Here is a 14179-nt window from a genome sequence, read left to right as displayed (position 1 = left end):
CCCATTACATTTTCGGAAGTAGCAGTTTTAATTACGATCTTGTCTTCCAAGGGATTGGAGTCAAGCTTCTCAAGGATATCACTGTTAATTCCACTCAAACCATTTACGAAATTACGAGACTTCTGGAATTAAAACTCATCATTATTCACTACCCAAAAAATGAAATATTATAATATTCTCTAAAAATAACGAAATTTCGACCAACTTGTTGTAAACGTAGAATATTGCAAAGGGATTCCATGGCTAAGAATGGGTTCGTTTCCCCGGTTAATTCCAAGAAATCTTTGGGTGAATTCAAAGTCGAGATATCCCGTTGAAATCTATGTTTTAATTGCCTTTCTTCTACGGATGACTTTGAAAAGTTTCTAGAAGAATCTCCAGACATCGATGGCGTGCAAGTTAAACTTGTGAGAAATGTCAACAGCATAATATTCTTGAGATGACGCTGTACCATGTTGTTGCTGTTGTGAGGGTTCGGAACTTTGCAGTCGGAATGGTTGAATCATGAGAATGTAACTCGCTTTTATATCAGTGAATGTGGTTCATGAGCGAAGAATTGATATTCAGGAGTGGATTTTATGGAATAGTTCTAGTCCATAAAGCAATTTTGAAAGACGTGTCCCTGAGCTGCTAAAGTCGTAAGTCGTCTAGGATAATATCGACTAAGACAATCAAAATCCGGAATCTTGTAAGAGGATTATGATTTCTACACAAAAATTCGCAGACAGAAATACATTTCGAAATATATTTTCAAGTAAAATCACGTATTGAATTGAAGTCGAATCTTCCGTATGTGTTTCTGCTTATATGAGCTTAAATCTAAAAATATATCTGCCCTTGATCATATATTTATTAACAGCTGTTCTATAATCACTTTATGGGAAGATTTAATTGTTAATACGAATGTTTAAATCTAAGTGAAAAATAATGAAACCGTTTATATCACAAATTTCCCAAGCATAAACCGCGCGCATTTACTTTAATTATTGATCTTTTGTAGAATATACTGCCGTCTGTTAGCGTGTTAAGGATGTTAAGTGAGGAAAAATTTAATTTGCAATAATCTGGATTTAGAGTTATTACGCTTTCACTGTCCTGAAGAAAAGCTACATTTTATTGGACCCTTTGTTAAACCCCAAGACTCTACAGGTTAGCTTAGGTTAATTATAATCTAATCATATTAGAAGGTAATAATTTCCCAACAGTGTAGAGGTTATAATATACAAATAAAATTGCATATTATTAACATACTTAAGTAAAATGATTTAATATTAAAATACATATTGATTGGATTTATATTAAAAAAATATAGAATCCTCAAATTTAATATATACATGTAGAATGATTTAATATTAAAATACAAATAGAATCTTCAAATATTAAAATATATACATGTAGAATGATTTAATATTAAAATACATATATAATCTTCAAATATTAAAATATATACATGTAGAATGATTTAATATTAAAATACATATAGAATCTTCAAATATTAAAATATATACATGTAGAATGGTTAATTAGTAAAATACATACAAATGTCCGATGACATATTTTTCTAAAGCATATTTATTTATATATAAAAGCATTCTAAAATAACCAATGAAATACAAAGATGAAAAACGACACGTTTTGACGTTTAATTCATGGGAACATTACACTTTCAGATAGATGTAAAGCTTAATAATTCCAATTTCTAAGAAGAACCTTTATTAATTCCTGGTTCCAATAATAACTGAACTTTCCTACTTCTTTTTTATATAATATACACAACATAAAAAACCTGAATGTTTGTTTCGCTAAAACCAAAATATTTGAGAGGGTAATGCCGCTTTCTCGCATGTCCTATTTAACCAAAAATTCGTATGTAATATTCTTGTCCATTTCCAGTGCTTCTTAAATAAATGGTTGAGGAACTCTCAAAATTAAATATTATAAAGCCATTTGAACGTTACATTTCGGTTTTTTCCCCATAATAAAATAGAAAAGAAAAATTAAATTTTATGTTTTGAATAGTTTTTTAATGGTCTTTCACAATGGCTAGTGGTAGTTGACCTTTATTTAAAGGAAGTTCTCTAACCATTTACGTCAAATAACCATAATATCGCCGTTAAGATCTAACGGTAAAAAATCTAGGTTATAAAAATTTGCCCTAATCTCAGACTGGTCTCATCTCCATCGCAGTGGGTCATTGCCCTACACTTGGCGTAGTATCATTCGGACCTTATTTTCACGTAATATTTTCAAGGCCCCCTCTCAAACACTTAAAAAATCTTCGAAACACTAGAGTTTACGGAACTCTCAAAGCACCCTCCGGCGAGTAAACTTAGAATCGTTTCGGCAGCACTGAACTGTTTCACGGGCACACACCACACTAGTATTACACTAGATTCAAGGCGACTACGTCACGAATGGAAGGTCTCCACCAGTTTACAAAATACTACCGCGGAATTTAATGGTTTCCCCTTTTTATTGCACGCGACAACACGGGAAAGTGTTTGATTTCGCTGACGCGGTATTGAAACCAAAGTCTTTTAGACGTACTAATTTTCAGTGTCATTTTCAACGTTGCACGCTTTTCTAACGAACAGGTGTTTTTACGCACCTTTACAGTTGATAACTAACGTAGGACTAGGAATGTAAAGGCTCCGAAGGTAGATTATTTTGGATTACTTTTTATACCTCAAAGAGCCTTCGACTTGACTCGGAACTAAATGGTTCATCTTTATGGGTGAGTACCTTTTACCTTATAATATAATTTCTTCAATTGGTTCACGTTAATTATAATTTACATGTTCTTTCTTGAAAACATTTATATAACTCAAATTCTGAGACATTTTGGTTGTAAAATATAATTAGACGTAATTAGCTTTTTTATATCTCCTTTCGATGGGCAGTTTCTTACTGCTCATTAAAAAATTTGTCCTAAATGTGTAATTATGTTTTTGTCTCAGTTAAGGTGTTTTTTGACCTTGCAAAAGTAAAAATGAGAACCCAACGGTTGAACAAGCCGTTAATAATTAGAATACCCAATAATTGGCACTCAACATCTGATGCTTGAACAAAAGCAATTCCTTAAATACCTCACTTGAGGAATGACACTTGGTGGCAGTGGCTGATTGTTACAAAGGGATTGTTAGGGATAGGCTATTAATGGGATCAATGAATTGTTCAATGTTTGTCTGGGATGTGGCACACTCCAGTTAGCTAAGGACAACAAAGTTTTAGGGCTTATGGTGACAACTACTCCATGTCGACAAGTGGTAACTTAAACAGTTTCAAACTGAAGTCACCACCTGTACAAACCTCAAATACTTCCTTGGTTAATCAAACAATCAACATTCACTAGTTGCATCGTGTCCTCAAACCTTTGGAACCAATTTGTCTTGAGACACAAAAGGGTATTTTATCAAGGAAAAGATAGCAGGGTGTAATAAAGCTTCTGGCCTTAAATTTTTTCAAAAGTATATATTTCATGAGAACGTTAATTCGCTGAAGGTTAAGTCGCTTACAGGTACACTTGAAAAATGTCGACTATTTATCATAAAAGGAAAACAAATACTCCTCCGAGCGTAGCAGTAAGCAAAATTTATAGAGCGAACCTCGTAAAATTCACTATAGCGTAACGTTATTACAAGCAATATAATTATTTTCCTCAACCGCGAGATGCATAAGACAAACAATGTGTTAGCATCTTTAAATTCCTATATGTATTATCTGGATTGGATTTATAATTAGTGAGAAAAACCGGTGAGAGCGTGCCAAGAAGCCTAAAACATTTCATAACCCACTCGATTACGCGTCAATAGGGCATGATCGAGTGCGCTATGTCTAAGAAAAGGCGGTAACGATGTGGTGACATCTCGCCACTGCCCGACGAAATTCAATATTTTCAAATTAAACCCACGAATTATTTTCGTATTGTATTTATAATTGAGAAAAACCGGCAAGAAGCATGAAACGTTTCATAGCTCCCTCGATTACGCGTCAGTAACCCATGATCGAGTGAGTTATAGCTAAGAAAAGGCGGTAACGATGTGGTGCCATCTCGCCACTGCCCGACGAAATTGAATATTTTCAAATTAATCCCGCGAGTATTTTACGTATGAGCCGTTCACACGTGACTAAATAGGCGAACAAAGCTACATCTCCGACGTGAACTTAAGATTAGTCTGAATGGGCCTTTAGAATATGGTTTGACATTAGTACAGAAATATTTAATACCCCAGCCACAATGTACTGGAAGGTATAGCTTGTGAAAGTATATTACCGATTTACTTAAAAGTATTTTAAATTTTTAATAGACACAGTACAGTAGCTAATGAGGTTGAACTAAAGATGTACAGATCGACAAACCTTTTTAGTCCAATGAATAAAATGTTTCATTAATACATTAATATTTATATAATGTTGAGGTACCTTTTCCTTCATATAAACGAGACGCCACTCTGGCTATAAATTTAACCTTTACTATCTTAATCATAGTTTCTTCAGTTAAATGATTGGAAACGTTCTTTTTTGAAAAAATATGCTGTAAGATAACACTATTGCTGTTGCTGCCACCAAGTGTGACCTCGCGAAAATTGCAAAGGCAAATTGAAATGGTATTTGAAATATAATCGTCAGCTTTTGAAAAGGTGTAATTAGATTCTAATTCTGCGATAGAAGGTTGAAGATTGATCACTTCAGTACAGACAAAACAGACAGATAGATTAAAAAGCGTGTAGATGATTTTCGTATTGTTCTAGAATAAACAAACCCTCACAAATACTTTGCATACGACTTCAGTAGTTTTTTATTGTTTACATGTTTACAGAGTTTGTGTTTCACAATGATTAAATTTGACACGTGAGAAATGTTTACAGGTCATATTTTAATTTTATATTGTATAGTAAAACTTTGTAAACAATCACCATAGCTTTATCTATGGTGTACAGTGTAGCAATAGACAATGATGAACAGTTTGAATGAGTGTGAATGAGGAATACCTTTTATTGAACCACAAATGCAGCTCAGGAGGCAAGTCGTATGATACATAAATTAGTTCTTGGAAATTAGATTGGAAAAAACTAGGTTTGATTACACAAGTGTATTGTTCGTCGTTGAAACTGCAACCAAACCGAAAGATAAATATTTTTATTGTGTTTCATATACTGTTTAATTAACTTAGTAACAACGTAGACACTCCTCTTTTCCTATTAGAGACAGACGATAAATCGAAACTCAATACACAACCCCAAATATTACCAGAATTATACAAATACAAGTCGTTCACTTTTACTTTCTAGTTACTGAGGAATACTATATACTTCTGCTAGATAAGGTTTAATAACGTTTTTAGATCGAAGGCTATTGAAATTATCTAATACTTCTAAACCAAGGTACATTTTCGATACTTTTTAGTAAACCTATAACAACTTTATTTCAAATCCCAGCATGTTTAAATTAGTTCTTCTTTTGAGTGGCCAGCAACTCCTAATTTCATATTCAAAATGATTAAACTTTTTTTCTTCGTCAGACATTTAATGACATTTTACGTATGATAACGTCTAAGCTTAGCAGTTTAGTAATAAGCAAATGCTTTCCGAACAAAAGTCTCGACAAGAGATTATAACATAGATCCACGCTTTTCATGGGGTGTACGCGTACTTATGCCTTACCCTACATTTCGGACTTTTACCTGATGGGTGCCTGAAACGACGAGAAAGGAGATTGGACGCGCAAATTGTCACGTGGTCCCTCGCGAATTGATTCGCTTTATATCGGCGTGGCTGCTGGGGAAAAACTTTTATTTAGTATCAGTGTACTGTATGATAGTGGATCCGATCGGCCCGTTATCAACGTACGAACTGTTCCGAAGAGGCGGATTAATTGTTTTAACAATTAAATATACTTGGGACAAGAGTCTCATAACTTTCTTTTAAAGTCGCTAAGGTGTAAATTGAGTTTTCTTAAATGAACTGAACTGTTCCGTGATGTTCGATCAAGATTTGTTCTAATGTTTTTGCGAAAAATGACCCTGCCAATGAAGAACTTCGGTAGGTTTTAGAACTTAAGTAGAAATGCAACCTTAATATATTATGAGCTGACTTATGGTAAACCAAGTAATGTGTTGTCATAAGATGAATTTTTGGACTACCCAAAATCCGAAATTTAAACCAATAGCGATTGTTCTTTATAATGTTCTAAAAGTTATGGATATCTTTGGAAAACTTTGTCAATCAATAATAATATAGTTAAATGTTACCTCCAACAAAGATATGTTAAATTAGTCTAACTTTGACATGGACTATCAAGTTTTCAACTTCACAGATTACGAAAATGAGATTTCAATTTTGAAAAAAGTAAATATTTAAATAAATAAATAAATAAATGTTGGAAGACCCAGCTGAGCGTAACGTTGTTACTAACTGTCATTATTCTTAAAAACCATGATATATTAAGTGACATTTCTACTTTAAACGCTCCGTAATATAGTTTTATATTCATGTACGGGAGGTCTATAAGGGAGAAGGGAAAATGTAATCGCTCATCTGTGACCAAGCTTTCAACTATATAGGGTGATGCATAACTGATTAGCAAAAATTGCATCTAATCACGAGATTTGGGCCATGAAGCGGTTCAAAAATACTGAAATAAGTAACTGACGTATAAAACCTAACATTGAGTTAGAAAACCAACTCCATTATGTCACTAACAGATGTTACCTAACCTAGGTTTTTAGATTAAAAAATCGGCGTACAGATGAGAGAAGTATATACACTCGCTACAAAATGTCCAAGTCGTCTTAAGTTACTTATAGGGGATATAAATAATTGTGAAATGTAAAAGGAACCGTTAGAAAAGTTTAGGTACAAAATTTAAACAATGGCTATACTATTTCCACATATTAATTACGCAACGTTGCGTAACGTAACATACTATGGACAATTAGAATTTCGTGACACTTTGGCTATAGGATACTTAAACGTTTTCGTTTTTAGCTACGTGACGAACTTTTTTAGAGTTTTATTGATTTCAAGATAACATTATCATGTATTATTAAAGTATATGCGAAACACTTATGTTACCCAACAGTGAATATTTTTAACCTTGGTATTACATGGAAATATTACGCGATATGTGTTACGTCAATTTCATGTTATCATCAACAATTGATACCGAAATATTACCTTAAAATTACAAATTTCTAAACTAACTGAAGATATGTTTAAAACATACGAGAACTTCATGAATGAATGAATGAATTACGTTTGCACGTAACCTACACACTAGCAAACGATAAACAAAATATAGAAAATATCAAAAATAACAGAAATGTCGTGCATAAAATGGACAATTGCTATACTTTCGGTTAGTGCAATTATCTCTATATTCAATGTTCATGCGCCCTATATCAACATATGAAAAATAATATTGCTTATTCATTCCCTTCAGTTCAAACTCTATTTTATCGGTGCATAAAACTTTTCCACTATATCAGTCAGCCTCGTGTTCTTTAAACACTTTTTTCCGGAATACGTCATAGATTCTGATTAATTACTGTAGCAATAACGGACCAACTGACTTAATTTATCGGAAGATATGACGTAATATTTTGAAACCACTACAGAATTCTCGAGTTTTTTTTTATTTTAACAATTCAATATTTAGAAGGGCAACTTATCAGAAATCAATTAGTTATAGGTATTACTAAACGTATAGCCATCTGCCAGGTTTGCGATAAACATGGAGACTTCCTTTTTGGTGGAACACGCCCCCAGAATGCACTTCGAATCAACCACGTATAGGATATTAAATATAATCTAGATAAACCGATATATATTCAATAATATCTTAGATATGGACGGAGAACTACAGATAAAAATGTATACTACTTCTTTATTTTTGTCTCTCGAAAATAATTGCGGTATTGTATAGAAAATCGAACACGTAATGGTTACTTGAAGAAATATTTAAAGAGATTCATGCGTATAAATCAATCATTGAATTTGTATTGATTCTGTTATGGAAAAATATCTATTATAATATTGACTGTTAAAAAATTCCACACATTTTCTACGTTACCAGGTTTTTTGTTTGTCCAATATATAATTTAAGACCAAAATTAACCATTTTCATAAATCGACTATAGTCTCTATACCTTTAAGTTAAATTGTGAATTCCAAATAATTAACAGCAAAGTATTTCAATTTGCCAGAGATGACGAATGTACGATAAATATAATTTCCTATTCATGGTCATATTAAAAACTATTTTTAATATTAATTCATTTGAATATAAGAGTGACATGGCGAATTTCAAGGCTAGATTATGTATGGAGTAATTAACAATATCGGAAAGCATTTGATAAAGGGTTATTAGTGTCACTGCGCTGTCAAGGATGACGTCACACTGTCATTCCCAAAACTCTCGAACTTCATTTCAATTGAAAGTTAAAATAATATTTTCACAATTGAAAAGAAATAATTAAAACAGTTTTAAATAATATTTAACAAATCTTTTTGAAGACTATCCAGGCGAATTTTGAAATAAATATGTTTTCAGTAAATATAAAAGGATAATAGGTTTCCATTGCTGTATGATTCAACAACTCTATGTATCATTTATCCCTTGCCGCAATATTTTGCAATACTTCTTATCCGTTCGTTATAAACGCAGACGGTTTATTGCCAGGCAATATTAACCTTATCAAAGCCATCGCTAATCCCACCATAAAACTTTATCATTTTATAAGGCGAAACCACGACAACATTTATAATATTACAGTTCAACAGTACTTGACCAAACAGCAAAATATTAAGCGCATTAATACAAAATTTACAATTTATTCGACTGTAGAAGTTAAAAAAAAGCAGAATTAAGATAAGGTAAAATTTTGGCGTTTGTCGGTAAGTTTAAGAATATGAAAATCTGTGACCTCGAAGTTTGATGAATTACGTTGCACCGCGACCCCAAAACTCTGACCGTTTCTTATTCCCAATAAAAGCGGTCATCGTTCCTGGACACACCCCGATAGTTGAAAGGAAATGAGACTCATATATGCCTTTTGAAAAGTCAGAGGTAAAATTGAGAACTACAAATTTGAATTATCGTATTATCTCTTAGCTACTTCAGGAGCCCAACCTGTTTTGAAGTTGTCGCGGTTTCCAGTACACTTTCAGTATTGACGTAATGTTTCGTAGCTTCTCCCCTTACAGTAGATAAATGGTACAAGGTCATCACAGACCTTTTGGAGACACTAGCTTTGTGTTCAGTTAGCAAACAATAACGTTAAAATTTAAACACGAAGAAGACCATTAAAGTTAAAACATTTCATAATTAAGGTTGACCAATCCTTTTTTTTAAAAAAAAGTGCTCGGAATTTGTCCGCTTGTTTTGTTTGACCGTTTGTATTCCGTAAACATGGAGTAATAGTTGAGGAGAGGATGCTTTAAAGTAGTGTGTTTTTAAGGAAACTTTCATTGTTACTGCTGTAAATTTACTCCATGTAATATGTCAATAGCAAACAGTGTTGGTCATTAATGATTGAACTTAATTTTTATAATTTTTTAGCATGAATTGTGTATAATATTAATTTTTAATTTTTAAATTTCAGTTATCATTGTGCCTCACGATAGACGCCTAAACTCATAGCGAAAACTGTGTCCACGTTGCAATTTGCAGTTAATGGCAAAATCACCGGGTGACATTTGATAGTGTTTAGAAACGGTTGACAACGTAGAAAGATAGTTTAACGTTTTATAAAAATAGCACCATGTTATCCTTGAAATTTTTGTACAACAATCCGTTGGGATCGTTACTAACTAGCCTTAAAGACAAAATCGACCAGCATGGGAGTAATTCATCCGATGTTGTGCCAGCGGAAAAAGACCCTACTTTAGAAGCTGACCCTGTCAGGGCAGCCTATGTCCATTCCATTCCACGAGCACAATGGTACCGCGGAGTTCTCTTACAAGGGTACATGGTTCCAGCCAACATTCTGCGTAGCATGGAGGACTTCGAAGTTCGAACGGACGATGTCTTCATTGTAACATATCCAAAATCAGGTAAGATCGAAACCCAAGACAAATTAACTTCTTTTCTCCATATGACTTTATGCAAAGTTAAAAAACGCATGTCAGATAGGTACTTGTTAATTTAAATGTATTCAGAAGTGTAACTTGTTAGAGCCAATTGACCACTGAAAACGTCAATGCCTATTTTCACAGTTGAAATATACTGTGAAAGTAGAACAAGCTTACGCCCATCTCTCACATGGGAACGGTTAAAAAGGGCTTATTGACGTACTACACGCTCTGTACTGTTAAAAACAAACATTGATTTCAAGCGCAATAAAAGATTGGCGTGAGGAAAATAGTTAGGTGTTTAGTAGCGTGTAAGAGACTGGTAATACAAACCCATTACAGTATTAAAAACATTGAAGACAAGTTTAGGTGTACACAATCAATATCTTTCATGGCTACGTTTTACCGTTTCAAGTGACTTAAGTTTTAAATATTATACGGTCCAATATTCGATTGTTTTTGTTTTCAGGAACTACCTGGACGGAGGAGATTGTTTCGTTAGTTGTAAACAACGGTGACCTTAGCAAAGTTAAAGACAAACTACTTTGTTATCGAGTGGAGCATTTAGAAGTTGGGCGTCCTATCGGTCACTTACGGCACCTTCGAAAGCTGAAGTCACCTAGGCTTATGGCTACCCACTTACCACTACCGCTCATACCACGAAAATTGAGACAAGCCAAGTGTAAAGTAAGTCTAAGATTCTATATGATACTACTTTGCTAAGATATCCGGGGTGCAATAACGGAAGAGTTAATTGTCCATGTGGACACTAAACGTTAAATAGTCTTTGGGCCCTCTCCAATGAAATATATTTAATCCTAACGATACCATTATGTGTTTAAAAATAGATCTTAATTGAGCTGAATTGGACCATAAGGAATCCTAAACAAACATTTTATTTCATTAAACAAATACCTTATTCAGTAGAGAATTGAAAGACTATAAAAGGGGAGGTTACCGTAGCAGTGGAAGCACATTAGTAAATTGTACAGGGATCAGGCCATAAATAAGTAACCGGAAGTTACGTAAAGTTTTTACGTATTTTTCCGGATAGTAGTTAAGGTTTTTTTAGAGGGGTGCTTCACCTTAACGTTGACATGGAACGTTTTGTGACTGACAGTTAACCTCCCTTTAAAGATCTATTTGGAGTATCTTGTACTGACAATGTCACGTACCCCACGCATCGGTTTCAGTAATTTGGTGACAGTCCCATGGGCGTCAACCTTCGAAAAGTTCCCTCAATTTTTTTCTTCCCGTCAATTTTCTCTAAACGCATAGAAAAAAGGGCTGTGGTACCGATAGTCAATTATCATCGTCACCACGAACATTTTCAATCGATTTTGGGAATTTTTTCAGTATTTTTTTTTTCTTCTTTTCTTTGTCCTTTCCATTACACTCTAATTTCCTTCATTCATGGAAGAAAGTGAAGGACAAAGTTTTTATATTTGGCTTAGCGTTACATCAAAAAGCTTTTCTCCATGTAAAACAGGATCCTATATACTCTCATTCAATTTTATCATAGAACAGTGCAATAGAAGTGAACGTTCGTATTGGCTTTTTCAGTTGTCTAAGGTAACTTTGACACTATGGATCAATAATATTTTTAATCGGAATAACGCTGACGAAATATATTAAAGGCACTGCACATTTCGTTACTTAAGTATGAGAAAAAGAAATATATAGGGAAACTCAATGATAAATCATTTTAGTACCACAAACGTAGAAACCTCATCTGAATCAGTAATTTTGTTATATAATAAAAAGGCGTTCCTCTTAGAGGAGTAGGCGATGACCTACATAACCCCGGTCTCTGAATCCCCGCCTTCTCAGATTGCTAGCTAACCACTTTGTTTTTAGTTTTGAATAAAATTGACAGCGTGTCCTCTTGAATTAAAAGTTGAAAAGGTTGACAAAACGTGTCAATTATTTGCAAAGTATTAGTTTACATAAGCATTTTTGGTATTTTTCAATCACGCTATTCAGGGTTGGCAAAAACGTATAACCCTTTAAAATTGTATTCACTTACAATATGTAAAAATAGGGCAATTATAAAATCAGACTAAATTATCCATTTTTATTTGTGCAGATTATTTATGTGGTTCGTAATCCTAAGGATAACGCAGTGAGCTACTATCACCATCACCGAATGAGCACGTACTTAGGAAACTTCAAAGGTACCTGGGAAGATTTCTTAGCACATTACTTAAAAGGACATTGTGAGTACATTTCATCTAAGATCTTCACCCAAACGATTTTTTGACGTAGTTAAATGTTTTAACAGTGGTATATGGATCTTGGTTTGATCATGTGTTGCCTTATTGGAAGTTCAGCCAAGAACATCCGGACAATGTTCTCTTCCTTTCTTTTGAAGAACTCAAAATGGTTAGTTCCGAAAAAAAATAATTGTATTTTCATCTTTAAAAACATAATTTTATGGTTTCAGGATCTTCCCGGAATGGTGGCGAAGATTGGCAACTTTCTGAACCACTCGCTCACTCCGGAAGCTATCAACACCATAGCCAACCATTGTTCTTTCGAACAAATGAAGAACAACAGTATGGTCAACAGAGAAGTTCTTCCTTTAACAGATTTATTTGACATGACAAAATCCAAGTTTATGAGAAAAGGTATGCGAAATTTGACTATTTAATAAATTAAATTAGATTAGGTTGTTTGAGTGCGCTGCATTTTCAATATTACTTTAATTCACAACTCCTTTTCTTTTAGGTATTATCGGTGATTGGAAGAACCATTTTACTCCAGAACAGTCTGAAGTGTTCGACAAGCTGTATCAAAGTCGAATGGAAGGAAGCAGTTTGGATTTGGCTTTCGAGCCTGAAGAAGCTTTCAAGCGAATGAGCCAATTTGGTCGTATCATCTTGACCAAGAAAAACTCTTTGAACAATAATCAGACGTCACTCTCAGACTTACGCGTTGACAGTGAAAAGAAGTCTATTCTTAAAGAAAATTCGAAAGAAGAGAACTCTGAGACCTTTTATAACGAAAAGGGCGTCGACATTTTGAAAATTTCACCCCTAAATCCCACACCTTCCGCGAATGGAAACGATTTACGTTATAAATATGACAGATGCCACTCATCTTTGAGGGGGGCTTCTAAAACCACTGATGGAGATGGTGGTAGACCCGTGCCTGAGATCAAATGCAGATTATCTTACATTTCTCTTCCTTCTTTCCAACCTTATACAACGCCAGACCCCTTAGTTTTTGACGTTGTATTCTAGTCAAGACTAACGCCTTATTTACTTAATTACTTTCGTGACTTTTTGAAAACCCCGTGAAATGAAATTTGTTAAAAAAAAAACCAGAGGGTGCACGCACGCTATGTTGGTGTAGAGCTTAAAGCGTCAATTTGACACTAAATTAGAGCTCTTGTAGATTAACAGAATCAAAAACTTGTAAGTATAACAGGTCATATCAAGGTTATATAGGCCTTAATTAGAATTATCTTCTATATTTATACAAAAATTCAACTCGAGTACTTTGTGATACCGAATACCGAGTAACTTAAGGAATATGTAAAATCTTATTTGTAAAATTATTATTCCATATATGTTGTTGCTTTGGTTCTACGACAAGTTGCTCTGCTGTGCCGGGACTACAACTCCAAAATTACTTACCAAATCAAACTAATTACTTCGGAAAAACGGCTATTAATTAACTGTTAATGTCATCAAAATCTGACACCGGTGTATTGTCAGCAGCACATAAATGTGTCATAAAATCAGGGCTAACAACTGTTATAATTTAACTTTTGCATCTAGTATATGTTGCCTCTTTTATGTTTTTTAATATGATTTTATTGATTAATTGAATTTCATTCATAGTTTTAAAAAATATAAGGCCTGTTTTTGAAATTTTTAAATATGTGTTTGTACCCTCTTTTTAAGCCACACCGTATAAATCAGTAGTCTTAAACCGTTAGGGGTGTGATTCAAATTGCTTAATAGAGGGAGCTTCATAAGTAAACGGCTCGTCCATTTTTAAAATTGAAAGACAATAGTTTCATGTGTTTTTTTAAATATTCCGTTGAAATAAAGTAGATTATTATAAATCAATATTGTTATGCAATTACAGCAAAATTTCACAGA

At 33.6% G+C, this 14179-nt stretch overlaps 1 protein-coding gene across 1 annotated transcript; it reads left to right on the top strand.

The window, feature by feature from the left end:
* The first annotated feature begins 2389 nt into the window (after nt 1-2389).
* LOC149654303 (sulfotransferase 1B1-like) lies at nt 2390-14066 on the top strand. Its single transcript, XM_089845192.1, has 7 exons — nt 2390-2734; nt 9602-10052; nt 10540-10757; nt 12157-12286; nt 12352-12452; nt 12514-12697; nt 12798-14066. The coding sequence occupies exons 2-7, from the start codon at nt 9761-9763 to the stop codon at nt 13310-13312; spliced, it is 1440 nt and encodes a 479-aa protein (XP_089701318.1). The 5' UTR covers nt 2390-2734; nt 9602-9760; the 3' UTR covers nt 13313-14066.
* The last annotated feature ends 113 nt before the right edge of the window (nt 14067-14179 follow it).

Source organism: Phalangium opilio, unplaced genomic scaffold (genome assembly GCF_054372755.1).
Source record: "Phalangium opilio isolate 3A_F unplaced genomic scaffold, DU_Popi_V2 ptg000079l_1, whole genome shotgun sequence".
In the NCBI taxonomy this organism is placed as follows: domain Eukaryota; kingdom Metazoa; phylum Arthropoda; class Arachnida; order Opiliones; family Phalangiidae; genus Phalangium; species Phalangium opilio.
This window is presented reverse-complemented; position numbering and strand designations above follow the sequence as displayed.

Bases quoted from the DNA above. Each gene is read 5' to 3' on its own strand.
- LOC149654303 (XM_089845192.1), top strand. From the start codon at position 9,761: ATGTTATCCTTGAAATTTTTGTACAACAATCCGTTGGGATCGTTACTA. The intron at 12,453-12,513 runs GTTAGTTCCGAA...TTATGGTTTCAG, and splicing joins CTTTTGAAGAACTCAAAATG to GATCTTCCCGGAATGGTGGC. The intron at 12,698-12,797 runs GTATGCGAAATT...CTTTTCTTTTAG, and splicing joins ATCCAAGTTTATGAGAAAAG to GTATTATCGGTGATTGGAAG.